We start from the raw sequence: 20,647 nt of genomic DNA, 5'->3' as shown, positions 1-20,647 counted from the left end.
TCTGTCCTCTCCTGTCTTCTTTTAAACTGAAATAGATTAAAAAACTCTTTTTTCCTCTCAAGAATTTGTGACTAATGACACAAACAACCAAGGAACTACATAACTGTGTGACATTAAAATTGTGCAATTATTCCTTTGCTGTCTTTTTGGTGGCTAATGATCTATAATCTCACAACAGCAGTGTTTCTCAACCTGAAGTTTAATTAAGGTCAATGACCCATAGTCAAGAGACACAAAAATAACTTGCTATAAATGGATAAAACTATGCTGTAATAATAAAAAATGCAGATGGGACAAAACTATGGCAACAACACATGTATACACTCATCGATTGATTCATGAGGTACATCTTGCTAGTACCAGGTTGGACCTCCTTCTGCCTTCAGAGATGCTTGAAGTCTTTGTGACATACGGTATATTCTACAAAGTCATCAGCTCATACTGACAAAATAGCATCACACAGCACATCCATGATGTGTCCTGTTCCACCACTACCCAAAGGTGCTCTCTGCATTGAGATTTGGTGACTATGGAGGTCGTTTGATTACAGTCGTGTTCAAGAAACCAGTTTGAGATCATCTAAGATTTGTGACATGGTGTGTTATCCTGCTGGAAACAGGTTATAAAGTTATAAAGAACATGGTGTTGCTGTATTGTTGCTCTTTACTGTAGATAAATGTAGGTTATAGGTAGGGATGCAACGATACCAATTTTTTCAAACCGATACGATACCGATACTTGGATCTGAGTACTTGCTGATACAGATTACAAAAACCGATACTTCTACCACACACACACACACACACACACACACACACACACACACACACACACACACACACACAAATGCAATGAATTGGAAGACACGTTTTGTTTTATTCTCTGCCGATAATAAATAATATCTTAATAAAAATGACCACAAAAAAATTTCAAGTGAAAAATAAGCACTTCTGTTAAATTATTGCAGAGTCTCCACATTGTAATTTAACAAAATATCACTGAACTATTGGCACTGTCTCGAGCTTTCGGAATAATAAATAAACACTTCTGTTTGGAATAAAATTAATACAAATTAGGTTTGAGAATAAAATAAACTTTTCAATTGTTGCAGAGTGTCCATATTGTAAACAAACAAACAAAATAACGAAAGTATTTGGCATTGACGAACAAACTCCTCATCTGCCTGTGGATCATCAGTCCACTTTGCTGTTAAACCAAGGACTGACATCGCGCACACACTGCTTGTCTTTACTGCTTTAGAAAGTTTTGGCACCATTATCTCCCTGATGTGTGGGCGGCTGGGAATTTCATATCGCAGCTCGAGTATGCTGAGAAGAATCCTATGCTTTCCACGACTGGCATTGGCTGGTCATCCAGAGCAATAAAATGAGTCAGAGCCTCTGTTATTTTAACTGCCCGTGGATTTTCTCTTGACATTTTTCATCGCTTTTCCAAAACCTGAGTTAAAGTTGGCTGTTCCGGTCCACACTGCTGACATTTTGTTTAGCCTAGCAGCCTCCAGTTTCTCTTTATCTGGAGCTGCCAGTCTGACTCGTCTAACCCTGTGCCTGTTTAGCGCAGGATGTCCCCCTAGTGGCCAATCTAAAAAAACTACAACAAAAATGACAAGCCAATCTCTGATTAATGAAATAATTCAGTATCAGTTCATGGTATCGGTTAACTTTTACGAGTATGAGTACACACACATTTTACAGTATCGGCCCCGATACCAGTATCGGTATCGGTGCATCCCTAGTTATCCAATGCTCATTTAGTACTGAAGAGGTCCAAAATGTTCCAAGAAAATATCCCCCACCCCATTACACCACCAACAACCTGAACCCCTGATGCACGGCAGGATGGATTTGTGCTTTCATGTTGTTTACGTCCTTGACCCCCTGCCTTCAGATCTTATTAAAATATGCATGAGGGTCAATTTAAGATTAGGAAGAAACCACGTCAGTTAGCGGAGAAGATTGAGAACGCTCTCATACAGTAAATAGGAAACTATAGGCCACTGCTTAGCTTAACATGTGACTGGAAATGGTGAAACAGCTAGCCTTAATGTTTGCACACCAGCACCTGTAAAGTTCACAAACTATTACACTGTGTATATGTATTAAACATACAAATTACAGAGTGTAAAAACAACCAGTTGTAGTTTCAGGGGTACTCTTCTTGGTCAGGTTTGTTTGTTTTAAAGGTGCATGTAGGTGAACTTTCTTATCTTTAGACCAAACTTCTTGACTGTATTGCGAGAAACCAATATTTCTTTATTACATACATACAGCACTGTCTCATTATTTCACCAGACACCATCACCGTCATATATTCTGCAAATTATTACCTACCCCCCAGATATTAGTTTGACGCATACTTCCCTGCTTAAAAGGCCCGAAACACTCACAAAACAATACCACCCCCCACTTTCTTAGGTATTGTACTTTAGCTGTGCTAATTTGCTAACAAACGCACCATTAATCAAATCACCAAAACTAATTAACATTCAATGAACCAGGGAATTTCCGAGTCCCTCGGGGTCAAGGTAATCCAGCCTTGGTTTTATATGTAATAATGCATCTTCCCTCATAAGCAAACACTGCACATTCCACAATCAGCAAGTCTGCTTTCAGTTAATGAAGTATTTTAAATGCACATCACAGTAAAAAGGTTCAGGGTTGAATCGGCTCTTCCAGTGAGGCGTTTGTGACACTTTGGGGCAGTTTGTGACTGTATGGCTTTCCTCTGTTCATCCAGTTTTCTTTCACCACCTATAAAAGTGGCCACAGGTTTGTTGATGGGCGTGCCTGCCTCTCGCTCATTGTAGACTAGGACAGGCTGGATGAAGGGGTGCCATCAAATGTACCTGCTACTTGGAAAAGTCTTTCAGAAGATGTAATTATAAACTTTAACTGTTCGGCGCAGCTAATTTTGATTCTACCGGAGTAATGTTTAAGTGTTTTGACCTCATTATTAGTGCCCTCTCCTCCTCCTAATCAAAGCTGCAGTTTGTAAAATTTCTTCAAGGATAAACAGGACTTCACTCAGACTACAAAAACCTGATGTTGCTATGCAGACCTTTTTGTTCTTTTTGTCCAGGTTTACAGATTTCTCAACCCTTCACTTCCATCTTAATGCAGTCTGCAGCTTGTAGCGCTCACAGTGGTTATAAACTGCCTTTTCTTCTGGTTACAGTGAACACTGTCACTGTAGTCTGTGGATTACCCACCAAGACAATGTTGCTCGAAAGACAGGCTACCGTTGAATTATTTAGATGTAATTCTTTTCTACATTGTGGGCAGGGCACATGAAGTTCCATTTGTATCCGTTTTGCTGCAGGAGATGCATAAAAATCCCAAATAATCCCCTCAAACCGGGAAGCTTAAATGAGTTTATTGTGATCACATGCAGTGTTGTAATGTGGGTGAACTTTTCCTTCAATATCTCGGTCTTAAATGTGACTCAGCTCCCTTGGCGGCTGAAGATTGTTCAAACTTGAGGTCCAGGCTTTATTCTTGGGTCCACTCATGACTCAGCAACGAAGCACTTGAAACAGGAGATGAATACATTTCAGTAACATGCATTTAAAGGCGCTTGCGTGCAGACACAAAGTCTGCCTCCATGTTCTCACACACCAGCCAGCATTAGCTCGGCCTGCGTGCCATTCTTTTCGACCCGCTGACACTAGAGGCAGCTCTCCTCTCTTCTGTGCTTCATCTAAGAGAGATGCTGTATTTGTATTTGCGTGATCACAGCTTCTTAGCACCTCATTTACACTTGTTTAACTCTGTGGGCCCTCGAGGGAGAAACAGACAGAGATGTTATTTTTCTTAAGTCAACACATAAAAATATCTTTTTTTCCCTCTTCCCTCCTCACTGAAAGTTAGATAAACTGTCTGTGGGGATTTGTGAGTATAAACACAGACACACAGGAAAGGAGATTATTCCTGCTCTTCAAGCATGAGACCAGATGAGACCAAGGTCACCCGAGTAGTGGGTTTGCAGCTGGCTATCATCCAGCAAAGCTAACAAGCTGTCCTGGCCTTGGAGAGCGGGCTGCTGATGAGGAAATATGCCTCTGCACAGAGGCTGAGGGCTCCTTGTGTGTGAGCCTCCTGTGGGAGGGGTGGAACAGCCGAGCCAAAGCTGCACAGTAGAGTTGGGGAAGAATGAAGCAGGCCTGGGGTCCAACCAGTACCCCATCTGCTGGGTAACAGAGGAACAACCGTGGCAGAGACAACCTGATTTACTACCCAGTTTTAACCTGGTTATTTTCAGCTGTAATTTTACATACTACAAAAATACAGATAGCAGGCTGTGGTGCGTTTGTGTCTGATTTTACAACGGCTTATTTTTTTAGACCTTTGTGGAGTAAGAAGCTCAAGGGATCAGCGCTGTTTATCCTCAGCTGACAGTCTGTAGGGTTGGGTTAACCATGAGGAGTCCCAGCGTAGATTTCACGGATTACATGATTATTAATTTAAGCTGAAAGAAAATAAAACATCTTTCAGATACATTTGCAAATGTGTAGCAAATGTGTAGCAGCGACACGTGTCTTTATTTCACGGGATCTCAAACTAAAATCTACATGTAGTTCCCCCGCAAAGCCACGGCTTTAGTTTTCCTGCATTTAGAGTCTAGTATGTTAAGAGGTGTAACAAATCTGCATCTAAACTACAGCGCCTTGGTGATTATATCAAAACATTCATTTTGTCTTTATGATCTAGTTTAAATAAGCTACATGATTCACAGAATGATTTTGTTTTAGACGTCTCATCTCACCTACTACAGCAAAAATGCTTCAAGTAATCCCAGAATCCACTTTTATCAACATACTATACATATAATAATAATTACCTATTTCATATTGAGGGTCATTTTAAATGTTCTCATTCATTTTCCCCAACAAACAGTTTTGTTTTAAAAATAAAAAAGCCATTTAAACACATAGGAGCAAGTTAGAAACCAACAATAAAGGCATAGTTTGTGATCTGAGAAATTAGGTTCATAAAAAAGAAAATGGGAAAAACATTGTACAGCTGTTAGCTGTGTCGTAACCTCAAGCTGCTTAAGGTGCAATGATTTATTTAGATGCAATACAGTATATAAGGGAAAAACAGAGTTTGTACAATACTAATGAGCTTGAAAGTCGGTATTTGTTCAGACCGCTATCATTCTTCAACACAACCTGAACTCCTGATAGCGTTGCATTGTGTGTTTTTCTATCCAGGTTTGGTTTTACAGCATTGACAGTGTGTTTGGCATCATTGTCACGCTGCCATTCAGATGCTTTCCAGATGGTATTGCACGGTGGATCAAATTCTGACAGCACTTTTCTGTGTTCATAATTACATTAATTTTTGAAAAGAGCTCCAACACCACTCGCCTGATTCATCATTCATCGTTAGAGTAGCACAATGGGGCTGGTTAGTGCTGTTGCCTCAGCAAGAAGGTCCTGGGTTCAAATCCAAATCGAACCTGGCCGGAGCATTTCTGTGTGGAGCTTGCATGTTCTCTACAGGTATTTTGTCTTCATCCCACAGTCCAAAGACATGCAGTTAGTGAGGTTAGGTTAACTGGTGATTCTAAATTGGCATTAACTGTGAATGTGAATGGTTTTCTGCCAGTGTGTAGTAGTCTGCCTATTATTCTGCGGCAGCCGTGATATGCTCCAGGCCCCCTGTGAACCTGAATTTAATAGGTGGAAGGATAAGTGGCCTTCCCTTCCACTGAGAACATTTTTGATGAAATTTCAATAAACAGTAGATGGATCAACTGAAAGCCCAGATGTATCTCTCGGGTCCTGTTTCAGCTGTTTGCTGGATTATTTCTGATTTCTTGAGAACTTGACTTTTAGATGCTGTTCATTTTTTGTATAGTTGCTTTAGGTATGTCCCTTCTTCTTTTGTCCTCCACTTTTCCAGTTTCCTTAAATTTCTTTAAGTATACGCTGCACCCGATGCTGACATATGCCAGGTTTTCCATGAGCAGCTCTTCGGGATCATCTTGATGATGCAGAAACAGAATGTTATGCCTGTCAAACTGTGTTATCTTTGACATTTTTCATATATTAAAATAAAGAAATGGGACCAAACGATTTGTTTTAGCGACAGGCTGCTAGTAACAAAGTGCCTAAATTGGTTATTCACTAAGTTCAATGGCACATGCCTTGAGTTAGATGCCTTTTTTATGCTTGAATGATTCACAAGTAAATCCCCTGTACTGTAAAATAAAAAAGTATAAACATAAAACTTGTCCCAGAAAGAAATGAATAAACGGGATAAAATCGATAGATGGCAATATCTTAACCTCCTCAGACCTGAGCCCTCAGAAGCCATTTTTATTTAAGCATTTTTTTTTAGCTGTTTGCGATGAGCGAGACTAGATAAGGATAAAACTCAGGCTTCTTGTTTGAACAGGAAGTCGTTACCTGGTTTTGAGACACCTTTTTTCCTTGTAAAAGTAGAGCTATGGTGCATCTGTTCTGTTCTGTGATTGGCTGCTTCTGTTTCACCCTTCACGTGATAATTCTCCGTCACACAGCAGAGAGAGGTAATCAATCAATCAAGCCCATTAACCTGCGGTCATGAAGACATTCGCTTCGTTGTCTGCTCGACTTAATTGATTATTAGCACAAGTTTATTGGTTTTGACGGTGGCGTTCATGGACGAAGACGGTGACGCAGGTGAAGACTTGGGTAAGGATACTCAGGCTGCCCTTTAATTGTTTTATTGGCTTGTTTTAGCCTTTTCAATTGATGCACGCGGACAAACTTTTAACACCATTTTTTAACAAACTTTTGAAAGACGTCTTATTTAAAGCTTTTATTTTTCCCCCCTGTGAGTGAAGCTCCCAGTGCAGCTCTGCTCCGCGGAGACGACTTAAAACACGGTTATTAACATTCACGACCCGGTGTTTGGAGATGGGGACAGCTTGGCTAGTTTAGCAGCACCTAGCCGCTCAGAGTTAATTAACGGTCAGGTGAGGTGGTGGCACGAGGCGGCGCACGGCTGGGACACTAATTAAGCCACCGCAGGCTGCTGCTCCTCCCGAGACCGACGCGCGTTTTATTTGACCTGCGGGTCACCACGTGACCCTGGAGATGTGAAAGAAATCTTCAAACATCATCGGGTTATTTCTCCAAATACTGGTACCTTATCTGACTCCAGCTCAGTGAGTGACAGAGGAAAATGCACCAATGTAGCTGAGCGGCGTGAGAGTTCATGAATGCATATACACCTGCTTTGTGGCATTTTCAGAGTTGAGCTGTGCTTTTCATTAATATAGGTTGCTTCAGTTTGAATAATTTAAAAAGAGAAAAGAAAAGAAGCTGGACTGAATCAAAATTACCCAAATAAAGATGGAAATTGATGAGTTTAGTGATTCCAATATTGATATCACCTATTGATTTGATTCCTTATCACCACCATGACTAAGCAGTATATCACATTCAATCCAGTTCTTCATACAGCGCCAAATCACAATAACAGTCACCTCAAGGCACTTTATATTGTAAGGTAGACCCGACAATAATACCTACATACAAAAATCCAACAATTATATGAACCCTATGAGCAAGCACTTTGGCGACAGTGGGAAGGAAAAACTCCTGAAGACATTACATTCATGCAAATTAATAGCATGTTGTGTGATCAAATGTTTGTGTATGTTGGAGGCATTTTCCCTTTTTTTTTGTGTGTGTGTGTGAGCAGTGTGTGTTACTTAATTACTCCAAAGAGAAAGTAATTTGTTACACTGCTCATTGCACTACTTTCATGTTACTCTATAAAATAGCTGAAACGTATTGTCTCAAAACTACCATTTAACAATATAAACCTGAGGTTACAATCTTACACACAGCACAAATCCCTATCCTAATGAGGGTGACACAAATGATCTTTCTCTTAGTATTTAGTTGTGAACACAAAGTAAAGATGAAAACCAGCACGAAAACACTTGAAAGTGATTCTACTTTAGAAACATGAACATCTAGAAATGGAGGCTGCAACCCAACTGCTTATGTTTGTTACCTGTTAAAGTTCAGGGTCTGGCTGCTGGGCTGGGGCCCACATTCACTCAGCTTTCACTCTGGGTTCTTGGCTAGCTTGGTTTTAGCATGCTGTCTGGTTGGCTTAGTATTAGCATGCTGTGTGTGTGTGTGTGAAGAGTCAAAGTAGTGTTAACAGCATAATGCAGTTGTTTCTGAGCTGGATGTAGTTTCCACTTTACCATCCCGTGCTCGTCCTTTTGTGAAATAAGAGTAACATCCATATCCACGCTGCAGACTGTGCCAGTGTTTTAACACAGGACCACAAGTGCAACTGAAACAGAAGCAGGATGATAGGCAGGCTGACTAACAACAAGGAATTGGACTACTGGGAGCCGATTCTACACAAGAACCGGTTCTCGATTCCCATCCCTATTACCAAAGACAGAAATATAGTTTGGTTAACTACAGCAATTTTAAAACCTAGCAATGACCCACTTGACAGTGAACATGTAATGAAATTATTGCACAGTGTCATAAGAAATTAAGTCAACCCAGCAAAAGTGCCACTCAGTTAAGTTTATATTAAAAGCGTAAACTCAAAAGCCAACAACAATAAATAAAATCTAGGGAACGCGTCACCTGTCTGGTCAGATGCCAAGCAGTGGAGCTAGGCCGTGAGCCACTAACGACCCAATTATCCGTAGTACTGATACCATCACTGGTATCGGTATCGGATTGATACTAGCACAATAGGATCGATATGTTAACCCTATTAAAATGTGTTCAGATTTTGCAGATTGGTGATGATTCATCTCATAAGTCATGAAACGATGAGCTCCCCTACATAAGCTGCCTTTTATAAGTTAAAAGTATCACTATTGGTTTTGGTATCAGTAATACTGGCCCTGTGTTTACTTGGTATGGTATCGATACAGGAATTTGCAGGTTCACTACCACGCAGGACGGCCAGGTAACTGCTAAAGAATCCCTTCTCACCTTTTTCGAGCTAATAAATGGCAGGAATCACCCGCATATGCAGAAAGGTTGCATCTCACCTTTCTCTCCGAGGTCTTCCTTTTTTCCCTCCCATCTTCAACATCCTTTGTCCAGTATATCCACTACTTCCCCTACAGATGTCCAAACCGTCTCAGCCTTCCTGCTCTAACTTGTCTGCAGAGTGCTCAACCTGGGAACCGGTTGGGAAATAAAAAGAATGACATTGAACAACAACTTTCCTTTTGGTGAAGGAAGCATTTGTAGTTTTACTAGTTAACACACAAAAAAAGGTGTTAGTTCACTTTTCCCAACACTGCAGAGGCCTGATGATGGAGTCGGATTTTATCTTGTCTGGTTATCAGGGTTTTTCTGTGCTATTAAGATGGTTCACTTCTTACCAGGGTGCTTCACCATGATAACTTGTTCCCTAGATTAGAGATCATTAGGTCTGAAATCAGCGTCTACTGACCTGTCAGTTCTCTGTGAAATGACACCATTCCTGGAAGATTCCTCTGACTTCCTGTGTGGATAGTAGGAGAGTCTAGTGTCTTCACACTTCCCAGATGATCAATAAGAGAGATATATTTTTAGATAAACCTTTTTTTCCCCTTATTTTTTCCCTTCCACTTTTGGCTGGTTTGTATTTAATTTGCACATAGACTAAGCCTGCCTTTGAATTCTGTTTGTTGCATTTACTCTTCACTTGCTCTCAGATCATCAACCAACAGCGAAGCTGCAGCTGAAAGAATGAGAACTAACATTGCCTTCTAAACATTAATTTAGTCATTTACTCATTATAATCCATGAGATTCTGATAAACAGTGGGCATTTTTGCTGTCTTTCTCTCCTGGCTTTAAATAGGCTAAACTTTATTACCCTCTCTTTTCCTGTCTTACAAAGCACTGAGTGTCCATGCATTCATTCAGCGCTGTCAGTATTTATCTACTGTGCAGTGCTTTTCCTTCACCACCACTGCTTTGTCTGGAGCAGCTGTGTTTCTCTCAGTCTGTATTATGTGTTCAACCAATTCATGGTTTTCTAATATTATAGATTCATCTTTTGAACAATCAGCTGCTCTGTTACTAACATCTGTTTTCTGTTGATAATGCCACAGATGCCACCCAGTTTAATGTGAATGTGCAGGTTAAAACCTAGGTTAACTTAGTGAGTTGATAAAAGCTTGATGTGTTCCTGACTAAATATGTTCGGATAAGGGAGTCCAGATAACACAAAGACAACCTGGGTATGTTGAACTCGCTTTATAGTACTTAGCTCCAGCTTATAATGACTTGAGGTGAGAAACCTTCAGTTTTCAGGAGCTTGTTAGGAAAAACACGCATATTTGGGCATATTTTTGCAATATCTGACCAAATAAACTGGGTAAAATGATACATAATGAAAACATAGTGCAGTAGGCTGGAACTTAAAGATTAAAGCCTTCTCCTAACTGCCACAAAATGAATTCTGGCTTTGAAGTTCTTGAGCCTGTATTCATTTTTCAGACTGGCCTGATCCAAAAATGTATCTCTGTTATTATTGTATTCTTGTAGAAGTCAAGATGTAATATGTTGATGATAATTATGAACTCATTAATGTCCAGAGTACTATATTACTAGAAGGTAGGATGCTGAAGTAAAACCAGATGAGTGATTTTTAGTCCAAATTTTTAAGTTAAAAAACAAATTCTTGCTTTACTCTGTTGCAGACTGTCCAAGCCTTCTGTGTGAGGAACTGGAGGATTTGTCAAAAAACAGCAACCGAGGGAACATGAGCAGGAGGAGGAGGAGGAGGAAGAGGAGGGAAAAGGAGGAGGAAGTGTTTAGTCAGTGGGAGGATGAAGAGGCAGCAGAGGAGACATGGCGAGAAGAGAAGGATGGGGAGGGGGGGAAAGAAGAGAAAGTTGTGACAGAGGAGGAGCAGGTGAAGCCTGAGAGTGGGCTGAAAGCGGGGGCGGCACAGGAGGTGCAGATGGAAGACAACAAGATTGAGAAGGCCAAGGAAACAATTGCTGATGAACAAGAGAGTACAGTGACAAAGCGCTTAGCACAAAAAGATGAGCAGAAGAAGAGTAAGAAGAAGCGAGGGAGGAAGCAAAGTGAGCAGGTGAGAAGTAAGAGAGGAGTAAAGGATGTTGGTGAGAGGTCTGAGGAGATGAAGAAAAGTGAGACACAGGAGGTGCCAGCGATGAGCTCAGAGGAGACCTCGGCTCTGACGAACAGCTGTGACCTCTCTGACCCACTCTACTTGGGGTTTGGGGGGACAGGGCTGTGTTGTCCCCCAGTTCCCATCCCCCTGCTGTACTCCTCGCAGCCTCCTGTCTCCATCCAGCCCACATGTCCTCAGCCACAGAGTAACAAAAGACCTCATAGCCCCCTTCTGCCTCACAGTGTCCCCCAGCAGGGCCCACAACCACTTGAGGTGAGAGGAGACCATTCATGTGCTCATACCTGATGATCTGTGAACTACTTGAAATGTATTTTCCCTTTCATTTGCTCAAGATTCATTGCACGCTGAACCTGAGTGACACATTCACACCAAACTCTGTTTGTGTGCTGCTGTATTTCAGACACGCAGATTTAAGATCTTTCTCAAACTTAAGCCAGTTTCACACATGAACCCCAACAATGTTAGGAAATCATGTCAGTACATTCCCTCGAGTGGTTCTTTTTCACATGTAAGAACTTTGGATGCATTTTCACCACTAATATTTTGCTGGGTTTTGTCAAGGATGCTTTCTGAGTGTCCTTGTAAGGTTCTCGCCGACCCACGTCAAAATAGCCCTAATTACTTGAACTGAAGGTAACTGGACTTACATTTTTTGGGGTTTATAAAGGTGTCTCTTCACTCACCTAAGAAGCTTCTTTACTTCTTAAATGTCTTAAGGCCCAGGTATTTAACCCCTGATGGGGCTGTCACTTTAAATGTGGTCCTAAAAGATGTGGACAAGCCTGTTCTGTCCGATTTAGACTTCTGCTGGGAACCTTGTAGTGCTTGCAATGTAACCTACGCAAATGGCCAACGTCATTGCTGGCATTTATGGTGCATTGTGTTAATTACAATGTGCTAATGTCCTGGTCTTTTATATGTAGTGCCAGCCAATAGAAAAAAAAAATAAAATCTTGGGACTAGGGATTGAAATCTGCCCCTCTAGATTTTTCACTTGTTTATACATTCCCTTACATCCATTCCAATAGTTTACACAGTCTCCCTCCAGAAATTTGCTGACATTTGTGAGTACTTATATTGATACTATTATTATTAATGTTCCTTATATTGAAGAGATGATTGTCACTTTCACTAATAAATTTTAAAACTGCAGTGAAAAAGGTGGGAAAAAAGGAAGAAGAAGCGCAAAACTGCAATCGATGGTGCTGAAATGGCCAATCGCAACAATCGTGGGCTACGTTGAGCTAACATGTAGTCACATTGCTAGGGTGATGCACAAGAGGTTTCCCCATAAGTTTTCAGAGGGGTTTGAGGTTAAGACCTTTATATAAACATTTGCAGACATGTTGGAAGTTGGTGCGTTCCAGAAACAGTGAGGGAAAAACTGGATTTGTTTTGGTTATTAGCGATAAAAACACATTCATGGATGGAACCTGACCAGTGCTCTGTGTATAGCTTATTTAGAGAGTCAAAAATACACAACAGTGGCAGTACAGATTAAAAACACTTATTCTATTTATTCAGGTACACACTAATAGCTACAGCATAGATTTCTTGCTGAAGCATAAATCTCCAGTCAGTCTTTAAGGGTCATATGAGTCAAGATGTGACTCCTCTGTGAGACATTGCCCTGCCATATTGTTGTGAGCTATTAAGGTCACATGGGTCAAGCTGTGGGGGTTGGGAAGAGGATTTCAGGACTGCATTATAGGTGGCTGATAATTAGCGTCACTACCTCCACTCAGTGGTGGTTGTTCACAGTGCCCATAGATGGCCTCTGTCTGTGTTCTTGATCGAAGATCTCTGCTCTCCTATGTAAAGGTCCGAGCACTCCTCACTGCATTGCATGGTGAACTCGGAGTATTTTGATGAGGTAGTTTTTTGCGAGGGCGTTGCTTTGTCTGAAGTGCACTGGGATGTTGTGCTTAGAGAAATTTCTCCAACAAACCTGCCAGATGCTGTCTGAGTAAAGCATGGACAATGCAGGATACACGACGCCCACTCGCTTGTTGTGAATACTCTCGATAATTACCTGTAGCATCCTCATATGGGTTCAGGTGGAAATGATTCTGTATTAAGCAGTGCAAAGACAGTTTATCTGAATGATTTGGACATTTGTGTCGAGAGAATTTCAGGGTTACAGTGTGTGAAAAGACAAAAATAAACACATTATACTTGGCTGCTGATCATGAAGTTTAACCTTTAACCCAACAGTTTTGCATTTTCTAGTAAATCTCAACAGGTTTCTAATAATGGCTCATTCAGTGTGTAATTACAGTCTAATGTGTATGAAATATGCACACCTACAGTCCTCTGAATTATTAATGATGCAGCTGTGAAAATGGCATCCTGGATTTGAATGTTCAGTGTGTAATGTAGTGTGATATCCGTAGGTGACAGATTCTTTGAAGCCATTAACGAGCACATTCAGCGTGTGGAGAATGATCTCATCTCACTGAAAAGCTATGTAAGGTGATAACGGTAAATTAATTGTTCTTTACTGTTATTTGCCAGGATGACACTCTTGGACCCACAGCATGCACTGTGCTAGTAATCGGTACTTTTAATGTTTACCACTCAGACGTAGATCTCAGATAATGTCCCTGGTTCTACAACAGCAAGACGTTTCAGACCAGATCAAATCAGAAATGATTGTTTTTGAACTACGCTAACCTGAAGACAAATTTTTACAGAGACTGACAACTGATATGTGAGTTTGGTAGAGCTGGAACAGTCAGTTACCAGTTTGGCAGGAGAAGAACTGTTTATTTTCATAACTGATCAATCTTTAAGACTACTTTACTTGTTCTTGTCTCTGGGCAGTTTTGATATGTTTGGTTATTGTCTGTCATCAGAAAAAGTAAGCAGTTTGAAGACATTACATCAGGTCCTGGATAACTGCGGTGGGCATTTTTATATTCACTAGATTTAATGGACCAAGCAATTAACAGAAAATGAGAAAAATCATTACCTGCTGGCTGCAGCCCTGGAACAGACGTGTTAATATCACATATGGGAAAGAACAATGGAAATTAATTACTTGGTCCTGGAAGTCCTAAATGAACTTTTATTTTTGGGAAATGATTGCTGCATTGCTTTGTTTGGGCTGAAACATTCAACTCTGCACTGCACTCAAAGGTTTTTCCTTTTTTTCCCCCCTAAACGACTCTCCAAAATTATATTTAGCTTTTAAAAATGTGATAATTGATACCTGACTATTTAAAATCCTTTTTTTTAAAGGGAAAAAAAAACATTGGGACATTTTACTGAATTTGACTGAAAACATCTGTGCTGAGGTAGTGTTTCTTCATGGCAGATGGAGATAACGCAGGTATACTCCACCCGACGCTCCATCCGCTACAGCACCAGGGGCCGAGGTCGAGCCCTCAGCTTCCCACTGCTGCCAGGGATAGAGTCTGTGGACAGCTGCCTGCTGCCACCTGCACCGAAGAAGAAGACACGGACGCTCTACAGCACAGGTGAGGGGAAACGTCTCTGTGTGCTCACATTTGACTGCTATGCAAATTATTGTCCTGTAATTTGTGTGTGTGTACACTAACGTACTCTTGCGTACAGATCAGTTAGAGCATCTAGAGGCCCTTTTCCAAGAGGATCACTATCCGGACGCAGAAAAAAGGAAAGTGATTGCTACTTCAGTTGGCGTCACACCTCAGAGAATTATGGTTAGACTCTTACTCTATGGTCTATGGTTAGACTCTTAGGGCAGGGATAGCTCAGTAGGTAAAGTGGTCGCCCCATGATCGGAAGGTCGGCGGTTCGAATCCACTTAACGGCTACCCTGAGGTACCCCTGAGCAAGGTACCGTCCCTACACACTGCTCCCCAGGCGCCTGCTTAGTGGGCTGCCCACTGCTTCACTGAGTGAATGGGTCAAATGCAGAGAAAAACAAGTAATTTCCCCATGGGGATCAATAAAGTATCCATTATTATTATTATTATTATTATTATTATTATTATTATTATTATTATTATTACTCTGTTCATCTTCTGTGGAATTTTACTGAAGACTTGTGATGTTTTCCTTATGAAGATGTGCTACTGGCATTTTATTCTTTGTGTTCCTGAAAATCCCATCTCATCCTCTGTAAAGCAGTTTCTACCTTTTTTGTTGGCCTCCTCAGTCTTATTTTTTCCCCCCTGAATGTTTCTGGGTCCCAGGTCTGGTTTCAGAACCGGAGGGCAAAGTGGAGGAAAGTACGTGCTGTTACAGCAAAGGTGGAACACGGACAGAGTAGAGCCGAATACAGTCCACATCACCAAATCAATCCCATGCCCACACTGGCTCACAACAGGTATTTCTGTTTCTTTTATTTCTGTGTGTCTGTGTAGGTTTGCTGTCATCCAGGTCATGGTAGTCTAGAGAGACTGAAGAAAATAAGGTAGATGACTTCTTTAGGTTTGAAGGCTGTACACTTAAAGAATAAAGGTCACTCTTTTGAGGATGCCAGTGCTCACATTTTGGACTAAGAAGACAAGATGGTTTGAGCGAGAAGTAAAGGAGGTCATTTGTTCTTGCAAAGGTTTCTTCGGTTAAAAGGGAGTTTGTTGTTTTTTCTCTTCTTGCTGTTTCTCACTCCTAGGGTGTCGTCTGATTGCTTTCTCTGCATTATTGTAGGGTCTTTACCTTACAATGCAAAGTGCCTCGAGGCAACTGCTGTGATTTGGCACTATATAAATAAACCAGAATTGAATCCACATCCACTGTGAACGACCATCGTTGATGTGACGTCATTTGTATGCGACACAACAATGGAAAACCTCGAGACGATGGTGTACCTGCTGCTCTGTGTGTGGGGTTTTTTTTTTGGGGGGGGGGGATTTCCCCCGTTGTCGGCTTTCAGAAATGGTAGTTTTGTTTTTTGTGATTAAGTCGCTCTCATGACTGAGTTACGTCTGTTGAAATCACATTTTTCGATAGGCTAGATCACTTCGAACCGGAGCCCAGTAGGTACTGAAAGTGTTATTGCTGTGTCTTTACTCAGCTGAGCCTCAACTGAGCTATTAAGGTCACATGATGAGGCTGAGCAAGCCCTCACAGTGACTTGACCCTTAACCCCCGGTGATAGTAATACAGTCCTTCTTTTTTTCTTTTTTTTTTTCTTCTTCTTCTTCTCACACACCTTGGCTCATGTGAAGAGGCTCTGGGTCAATAATGGGTCAATGACCCTCAGGACCACTTCCAAAGCCCCCACTAGGCGTTAAATACCTGGGACTCTCAGTCTTTTGTTTGTAGAACTGAAGAAGCCTCTTGGATAAGAGGTGAATTATCTTCACAAAACACTATGTCCAGATGAACAGAATCAACTTTTGGAGATCTACTTACCTGAATGATTGAGCATTCATCAAGATATCTTCACAAACCTAAAGAAGTCCAGTTGACCCCCCCCCCCCCCCCCCCCACCCACACACACACCTCTCTAGATTTTTATCTCTGTACTTTGATTTGATTCATGCTTAAGTGCATTTTTGTTCTTTGTCTTTGTTTTAGTAAGGGAGCCGCTTCTTTGTCTCGTTATTATGCTCCTCCCAAGCTACCCCAGCTTGCCCCTGTGCCACCTTCATTCCCCACCATAACCACTCAGAGCCCACCCTCCCACAGCAGCCTGTTGTCCAGCCTCAGCAGCCCAGGTGTGAAAATCCACACATGCACATTTTACGACACTCTGCTTTTCATGCATTAGCTTGATGAGCATTCAGTCTGTCTGTGAGGAATTCTCTTTATCTTGTTAAAATAAACGACTCAACCCAAATTTAAAATTGCATACAAAGGTGTTAAAGATCGCATCACCCTTCAGCTGAGCTATGATGTTAGCAAGCTCTGTGCCCTTTTGTTTTGCACATTACACATTTGCCTAATAAGCGACATCCAGTGCAAAAATAAATATACATAATCATTAAAAAGAAATCAAACATGCAGACCTTCCCACAGTGGCGAGCCCTTGTCTATAAGTGAACAGCTGAAAGTAGCATTGGAAAAAAAAAATAGGTCCTACATAAAACTGCTCATAACAAGGTTTTTGAATTTTTACTTTAGTTTTGTTTGATTAAACAGACAAAGCTGTTAAGTTTTTTTGTAATGTGAAGACCATCTCGTTCCATTGATGAAAAGGGAAACATCACAACAAAACAATCTAGATGGATACATAAGTCTAAAGGTCAGAGGAAAATATGTAAACTTGGATTTGGGATTAAGTTTCCCTTCAACCTGCATTATCATTCCTTTGTGAGGTGCTGATGAATGATTACAATCAGAATACTTTATTAATCCCTAAAGAAACCGGACCAGCTTAAATTCTTTGATGTCTGGATGATCAAGCAGTGATGCAGTCACCCCACCTCCATCATGGCTGAAAAATTTCGTTACATTTGCTTAGGATCCTCTGTTAACATTAGTTATTTTTACTGGAAGAGAGGCGGACAAAGCTTGTCCACCAAAACTCTTTCAGTTGTAGGGTCGGTTATGTAAAGTAGCAGCAAATTTGACCTCGTTAAAATTTGTGGCTTTTATGGCATTACAAACATAGGTTTTTAATTAACGGATTTTCCTACATATGAGAAAGTGTTTATAGAAGAATGACATCTTTGTTCAGCTCAGCAAACCTTCACACTGCAGGTTGAGATAGTAAAATTACACAGAAACCAAACTACAGTATCTCTGCCTAATCTTACTTTGTAATTGCTTGGTTTTTATCTGTTAGGTGAAAGCAGAGTGAGGGATACAGGCCAGCAACAGCTTTCATCTCAGGAGGGTTTGGTGGAGTATCCCCCCCGTCCCATGCAGAGCCCTCCCCCTCTGCGGCGAGCCAGCCTTCCTCTTTTCACCTCAACCTTTAACTCTGCAAACCCCACTCCCCCTCTCCTCAACACACCAGCCCACACCCCACCCCTCTTCCTGGATGCTCTGGAGGGTGGCTCTACCTTGGCCCACCGTGAGACCCAGTCTCTGCCGACTGACACCAGGTCAGCTCCACTCACAGCAAACTGTGACATGAATACTAGAGGATGCTTCAAATATGGATGAGTATAAGAGCTGACAGCAGGACAGAGAGTAGGCAGAGAGGGAATCTGTGAAATACTGATGTAGTGATGGCTCACACAGCGTCTGTAGTAGCAGGGAGTCAGTTTTAGCTAAAATATGCTGTGAGAGATTGCACTTAGTCACTTTGTTCTTATACAATTATGGTTGTATGACTATAGATGTGTGACAGCACTAAAACTTCTACTTTGTAGATACGGTTGGCAGTATCTGTGCATGTTCAGTAACGCAGATGTACTGCATAGAGATGGTGGCAGAAACCTCATAAATAACGTGAGACCTGAGAATAAAACTCTGATTGTGTCTGTCTGCCTCGATATCACTAGAAGTAATCATAAGTGCAACCACAACCTGCAGATGGAGCAATAATCAAAGATGTTCATGTTTGTCACTAAATTCTTGTTTGTGTTGTCCTCAGTTTGCTCTTTGACTTGGACTACCTGACGTCTAGCCAGCAGAGCAACACTCTGTCTTACCAGCTCCAGACCTCCTACCCCACCAGCCAGCCTCAGCTCCAACCTCAAGCATCTCTGCCCCGCATGACCTACTTCACACCATCCCCCTACCTCACCCCTAACCCTCCAGAGTCTAATCCTACTTCCTACCTGACTTTTGGCCCTGGAGGAAACTCGACAGGAGTGGTGACCTATTCCACCACAGGTCATGCCTACTTTCAGTCCCAGAGTGCAGGTCAAATCCTACTGCAGTCATCTGGTCACCACGGTGAGTCACTGGGGTAAAATGAGATTGCATTAATTGATGTATTGGAAAAAATATGAAATTTTACTCTGACAAAAGATCCTATAGGATCAAATGGAAAGTAAAAACTATACACCCTACATTAGTGTAAACTAACCCAGAAGTCAAAAGAAAGTTTGACTTGGTGCTTTCTATGTAAACAGATGTTTGCACAATCATTGAACAAGGATTCAGTTTTTCAATAATTATTTTTAATCTTGTATTATACATTGCTCTCATCACTGTCATATCATCAGCTTTAGTCACCATTCAGTCAGTGGTGCAAATTAGAAAGATCAGAAGCTTTGTAGTTGGATGTTTAAATTGCATGGTGATTTAATAAGGAAATGTATAGGTCAGCATTGATTAATAAGACAAAAGGGAGTCATGTTGAGGGCACAGGAAAAACATTAGAATTAAATGGTATGCAGATACTCTTGGCATTCTTAGTCTTATGACAGGTGAAATGTTTGAGGTTTCAATTACTGCCACTGAAGCTGAATTTTCAGTCTGTTTGGATCTGCGTGTGTTTTCCATCCAGCTGGGATTACAGCGTACCAGTCTTACCCATGGGGCAACATGTGCAGTCAGCCAGCCATGCACCAGCGTACTCAGTGCCCTCCTGCTTACCCTGGCAGCTTGGGACCCGGTCGAGAGCACCAGCCTACCTCTTCCACCACCCTCCCTCTTCCTTCGTTCTTTCCTGGGGAGGACCAGGAGTCGTTGCATGCAAATTCCCAGAATCCTTCACTCAACCAGACTTTCACAAGCAGCACCACCAGCACCGCCACCGTCCTGCCACCTGTGTCAACGCTGCGGCACTCTTGCCTCAGGGTGGAGGATACTCCAGCCAGGGAGTCATTGCTAATGCCCTCGCAGGTCAACGCGGCCTCTCCAGAAAGCCCTGCAGTGCCCTCTTGTGTCAAAATTGAGTATGACAGTCCTAGAGAGATCCACAGCCACTTCCACTGCGACTTTTCTCCCATACATTTTTGACTTTAAGTGTGTGTGAGCGTGTGTGCATGTGTTTCAACTGTCTATGTAAATATAATATATGTGGATTTCTAAATTTCCTGTTTTTGTTACTATTAGGATGTTCTCAGCTGAAATGTGAAAGCCACCAGGCTTTAGTTTGCTGGCTGCAATAAATGCTCATTGCGCTGTTAATCATTTATTTCTGCATTTAACTTGGTTTTATAATCTAAAACAACAATTGAAGCGTATTTTGTTTTTGTCTTTCGATGTCCCTTTTTAGGACAGTTTGTTTTTGCTCAAATTGTAGCTTATTTCAGGTACCTCAGAAAAGATATCTTGGTACCAGTTTAGAAATCAGAATGAGATGTGAAGAAACACTACACTGAAAAATAACATCACTGAGTCTGTATTTTTTAAATTGGCTAAAGAATTAATCAGGGACATTCAAGTCTGGCTTCAGTCACATGTTCTGCTAAAATATGGTGATAGAAATGTTGCACAAATGTAACCTGCTACATTTCAGAGGACCCCCCCCCCCCCACCCCACCCCCACTGTTCAATAAAGACACAAATATACTATAATATCCTTAGAGTTATAAATAAGTTAGAAATATATGTGTAATATGTAGTCCTGTTGCTTTTTTGTTTTTGAATATTAGGGCTTTAAAATGTTTCTGGTTCCAATGTCTCTGTGATTCGGTTAAACTGGATAAAGAATTTGTTAAC

General features: G+C 41.3%; 1 protein-coding gene across 1 annotated transcript; it reads left to right on the top strand.

Annotated features, from left to right (window-relative positions):
- Positions 1–6,587: 6,587 nt before the first annotated feature.
- nobox (NOBOX oogenesis homeobox) lies at positions 6,588–20,385 on the top strand. Its single transcript, XM_080863172.1, has 9 exons — positions 6,588–6,697; positions 10,692–11,404; positions 14,469–14,631; positions 14,729–14,835; positions 15,331–15,464; positions 16,661–16,800; positions 17,871–18,132; positions 18,627–18,931; positions 19,488–20,385. The coding sequence occupies exons 1-9, from the start codon at positions 6,664–6,666 to the stop codon at positions 19,940–19,942; spliced, it is 2,313 nt and encodes a 770-aa protein (XP_080719298.1). The 5' UTR covers positions 6,588–6,663; the 3' UTR covers positions 19,943–20,385.
- Positions 20,386–20,647: the final 262 nt, after the last annotated feature.

The sequence above is a fragment of the Rhamphochromis sp. 'chilingali' genome (genome assembly GCF_963969265.1).
Source record: "Rhamphochromis sp. 'chilingali' genome assembly, chromosome: 17".
In the NCBI taxonomy this organism is placed as follows: Eukaryota; Metazoa; Chordata; class Actinopteri; order Cichliformes; family Cichlidae; genus Rhamphochromis; species Rhamphochromis sp. 'chilingali'.
Note: the sequence above shows the minus strand (reverse complement) of the source record. Positions and strands in the feature narration are given on the sequence as shown.

Bases quoted from the DNA above. Each gene is read 5' to 3' on its own strand.
- nobox (XM_080863172.1), top strand. From the start codon at position 6,664: ATGGACGAAGACGGTGACGCAGGTGAAGACTTGG. The intron at 6,698-10,691 runs GTAAGGATACTC...ACTCTGTTGCAG, and splicing joins TGACGCAGGTGAAGACTTGG to ACTGTCCAAGCCTTCTGTGT. The intron at 11,405-14,468 runs GTGAGAGGAGAC...TCTTCATGGCAG, and splicing joins AGGGCCCACAACCACTTGAG to ATGGAGATAACGCAGGTATA.